At 45.6% G+C, this 4,597-nt stretch overlaps 1 protein-coding gene across 1 annotated transcript; it reads right to left on the reverse strand.

Moving 5' to 3' along the window:
* Window positions 1-414: 414 nt before the first annotated feature.
* IER5L (immediate early response 5 like) lies at window positions 415-1,458 on the reverse strand. Its single transcript, XM_063431434.1, has one exon. It carries the CDS (start codon window positions 1,307-1,309, stop codon window positions 428-430), a length of 882 nt encoding a protein of 293 aa, XP_063287504.1. The 5' UTR covers window positions 1,310-1,458; the 3' UTR covers window positions 415-427.
* Window positions 1,459-4,597: the final 3,139 nt, after the last annotated feature.

The raw sequence follows: 4,597 nt of genomic DNA on the forward strand, positions 1-4,597 counted from the left end.
GACACCCCCTTTCTTTTAAAAAAAGGTGTGGGTACAAGAAAAAAAAAGGTGCATTAGTTAGCTGTTCCAATGCAGCAAGTCACCCCAGGAAAAAAAAAAAAAAAGTATTTTTTACCTACCCCTCTCATCAGCCCTTTGCCTTGTGTGAATTTAGATTCACCATTACAAGTTAAAATATATATATAAAAAAACAAAAAAACTCAATTAAATAGGTGCTTTCTTTTCTTTGCAAAAATAAAGTCCAATATCTTAGAATTCTATACAGTTTTTTCTTCTTATAAAAACAGTTTGTTTGTTTTTTCTTATTATTTGCAAGTCCTGAATTCAGTGTCCAAAAGACACCACCCCACCAACATTGTCTCTTCTTCCATCATCCTTCACTACCCCCCCACCTCCCAAGAAGAGGACCCCCCCTCTCCAGCAGATGCTAGAAAGCCACTATTTCCATGGTCCAGGCTCCCAGGCTGGACAGGGCTTGCTTCCCACACAAGTGTCCATTCAAGGTCTGCTCAGCCTCTGCCTGCCTGCTCATCAGCCCCGAGAAGCCGGAGCCGAAGATGGAGATCAGGTTGGAGATGTTGGAGGAGTCACTGTGCTCTGGGGGTCCCACCTGGGGGTGGTAGAAGAAGTCCTCATACCTCCCCCTCTTACAGGGGGCAAACTGGGCTTCCAAGTCCTCGTCGTCCCCCTGGCCGGGTGTGTAGGTGTAGCAGCCAGCCTGGGAGTACCTGCGTTTTGGGGCCGCCGTGGGCACCTGTGGGGGCAGCGCTGGGCACTGTGCCAGCTGGCAGAGACACTGGGAAGCGCAGCAGTCCTGGTGAAGGTAGCCGTTCTCCACGGTGGTCACAACGTGCGTGTCCAGGTCCAGCACAGTAGTCTGCTGGCAGTGCGTGCTGCCGGCGCCCGGCTCCTCCGAGCAGCAGCTGCTCCGCGGGTATGGGGTGAGGGCGCAGGGGGGCAGCTCCAGGGGCTCCTCGGCCGGGCAGGCGGGCTCCAGCAGCTCGGCGCCGGTCTGGATGCGGGGCAGCTGGTACATGTCGTCCTCGCCCTCCTCGGGAATCTGCAGCGGGCTGAGCTCGGGGATCTCCTCCATGGCCGGGTCCCCGCCGCACTCCATGGGCTGCGGGCAGGGCGGCCGCGGGTACAGCTCGGCGTAGCGCTCGCTCAGGTAGAGCTGCCGGGCGTTGCGCAGCACGTAGGACACCAGCAGGTTCTTGTGCAGCTTGATCCCCCCGCGCTGGGTGCGGGAGCTGTGGATCTTCCTCAGGGACAGGCTGATTAGACTCTGCGCGTCCACAGGGCACTCCATGCTAGTTTGGCCCCCAGCAGCCACCGTCTCTCATTCACTGGCAGAGCGCTCCGAGTCAGTCAGTCAGTCAGTGAGTGTGTGTGAGTGCCTTGTCCGGCTCGGCTGTCCCAGCGATCACCGGCCTCCGCCGCTGCCAGCTCACTGCACTGACTCACACACTGCTTGTGGCTGCGTGCACGCTACCTCGGCTGTATATACCGCGGGCTCGGCGCCGCCCACCCGAGACTCGGCCAATGGGAGGCGCGCGTTGGCTTTGAGTGACGGCGCTCAACCGCCTCTCTTAGGGCGCTGCGGCCAATAGGAAAGTGGCGGTTCCTTTGTGCTATTCAAATGCCAGAGCTGTCCTGGCTGCCGGGAATGAGCTGGGATTCCAGCAACCACACAACATGGATGGGATGGGGAGCACAAACAGGGGGACACAGGGCGAGGGGGTGGGGGGGACACACAGGGCAAGGAGGAGAGGGGGGGGACACACAGGGCAAGGAGGAGGAGGGGGGGGGGGACACACAGGGCAAGGAGGAGAGGGGGGACACACAGGGCAAGGAGGAGAGGGGGGACACACAGGGCAAGGAGGAGAGGGGGGACACACAGGGCAAGGAGGAGAGGGGGGGACACACAGGGCAAGGAGGAGAGGGGGGACACACAGGGCAAGGAGGAGAGGGGGGGACACACAGGGCAAGGAGAGGGGGGGACACACAGGGCAAGGAGAGGGGGGGACACACAGGGCAAGGAGAGGGGGGACACACAGGGCAAGGAGAGGGGGGGGACACACAGGGCAAGGAGGGGGGGAGCACAAACAGGGGGACACAGGGCAAAGAGAGGATGGGGGGGGGGGGGTGACAGAAAAGAGTCACACAAACATTACCAATATTATTTATTAATATCACATTAGTTTTTTTTTTTTTTTTTTTATAAATCAAATATTTCCCTAAAGAAGGGGAGATAATTACAGATATATTGAAGAATAAATTTAGTAATGCATATTTGACTAACTTGATATCACTAAAACATAGGAAGAATTAAACACAATTCTAAAAAACAAATTACATGTATAAATAATAGAGCTATATATTTTAATTATGCATACTATTTCATATCTTTAATTTTATATCATACTTTGTGTAATTTGCCAGTAAAATAAAAGCTACTTAGTTATGTGTTCTATAGTATACCTACCATAATACATTTTAAGGACTATAGAATATAAATAAAATAAAAACAATCTGTACATATGTATGCTACATTTGCTCTGTCTCTCTCAAAAGTATAACTACTACACAATGCCTTTAGTTTTACATAAGTCACTTATAAAGCAAAATAAAACAATTTAGTTACATGTATAGTAACTCGTTCAGTGGCTGAGTGTGGGATTTAACTTTTTTTTTTTTTAATATGCAGTAAATGTAAAATTAAGTTTTCCCGCATCAAACCCCCTTGTACTTTGTTAATAAATCCATACACACTTGAACATTTAGGGCACAAGATTTTCTATACAGAAGAGATACCTGATGTTATTGTGCCAAATTAGTTAAAAATAATACCATGACAAATTAGTATAAAAACCTATAAAGATTTTGGGTTTTAGGATGAACTGCATACACCCACAATAGAAGATTCAATGAAGAGTTGCTAGAATCATGTAAAGTGAACAATATATAGTGAAACATTTGAATTTATGTAGTCTGGAGGAAGGAAGAGTTGAAGAGGTAGGATGTGACATGATTGAAGCTTTTAAAATATGTCAAGAAAGAATTTAAAATGGACAATTAGGACAAGGAAATTAATCATATTTTGAAGGGAAGGAGATTAATGAGTAAAATCAGGAAGTACCATTTAAATAAAGAGTTGTAGATACATGGTGCAGCCTTCCCGCAGAGGTGGTAGTGACCAATACTAGGTGGAAAGGATATAAATACCTATATTTCTGTGCTAAGTGGGTAGCAAATCAATGGGACATTCTAAGCACCATAACCACACCACGTTGTGTGGAGATTACTGTGCGAGTGGGGTTTTGCTACCGTTCCCCAGTTAGGAGCTAAACTTTTCGATTGGTTTGGCCAAAGTTGGGGTCCCTGAGGCACCAATGCCCAAGCACTAGGTTTTCCTATTCCTAACACAGAAGTTCTACTTCCACATTAGCAAAATCAGTTTTATCTATATTTTGACGTCATCGATTTGTTGACTACATCAAGTGACGCAGAACCTGTAGACCGCACTGCAGCTCAACAGCAATGGCTTGAAATGGTTATAGTGCTTACCAGTCGCAGCTGGTGAAGCTTAAAGATGGTTGGACTCTGCCCACTTAACCCAACAAAAGGTTATGCCCTGTTCAAAACCAGGTGCATCTCCAGTTATCAATTAAGGGGAGAATAAATAAATAAATCAATAAAGGGGAAACTGCAGATATAATCATGACAGACTTATTTTTTTCTAACACTGATCAGTAGGTCTTGACGTAAATAGATTTTATTTTATTTTAGCAACAAAAACTTGGGGGACACCACCCCACCGTCCTCCACTGCTTAGATAGCACCCTTCGGAAGCAAGTCTGTTTTTTGAAGAATTACAGATGGTCCAATAGACTTGTTTGTCGATATTACCCAGGATTCTGTGTTTAATTTATCTAATTATAGAACAACACTTTTTTGGCATATTTGATGCATTCACACTACAAATTCTATACATAGTTACATACAGAAACCGCTAAATGCACATAGATTGTTGGAACACAAGGAAAGGGGGGTTAAAACAAATTATATTTCTAAAATCATTTTATCACAGTATCCCCTTTAATTCTGAGCACGCTTTCGATTTTTAATACTAAGCACAAATCAAAATACTATTTGTAAAAAAAATTAAAAAAATTGAAAAATACATATTTTTCTCAATCTTTTATAAATTTAAAAAAAAAAAAAAAACAACTTGCAACTTTAATTATAATATTTCAGAGAACAGATCTAAGGTTACGGTTTTGTAATAGGTGGAGAGATTCACCTTACAGTGACCTGTGGAGGTAAAACGTTGTGTCTGGGGAAAAAAAAACCTGTCAAATATTCTAAACAATGGCTGTCAGGAGGTGGGATACTGAATGAAGTCTGTCTCCAGGCTATCTTTATATGGCTGCTCCAGTGATTGATATTTTTGGGTGTGAGAACATTTCCAGACTCTGGAATCCAGAGATGCTCAGCATCATGGGACATGTAGTTCACACCTTTCTAGGGTGCCAATGTTTGCCATTTTTATATACAAGAAAAACTTATCCTACTTAATCTCTACTGCATCGGTCTA

This window comes from Pelobates fuscus, chromosome 9 (assembly GCF_036172605.1).
Source record: "Pelobates fuscus isolate aPelFus1 chromosome 9, aPelFus1.pri, whole genome shotgun sequence".
In the NCBI taxonomy this organism is placed as follows: domain Eukaryota; kingdom Metazoa; phylum Chordata; class Amphibia; order Anura; family Pelobatidae; genus Pelobates; species Pelobates fuscus.

Excerpts from the sequence above, each read along its gene's own strand:
- IER5L (XM_063431434.1), bottom strand. The coding sequence starts at position 1,309 with ATGGAGTGCCCTGTGGACGCGCAGAGTCTAATCAGCCTGTCCCTGAGG.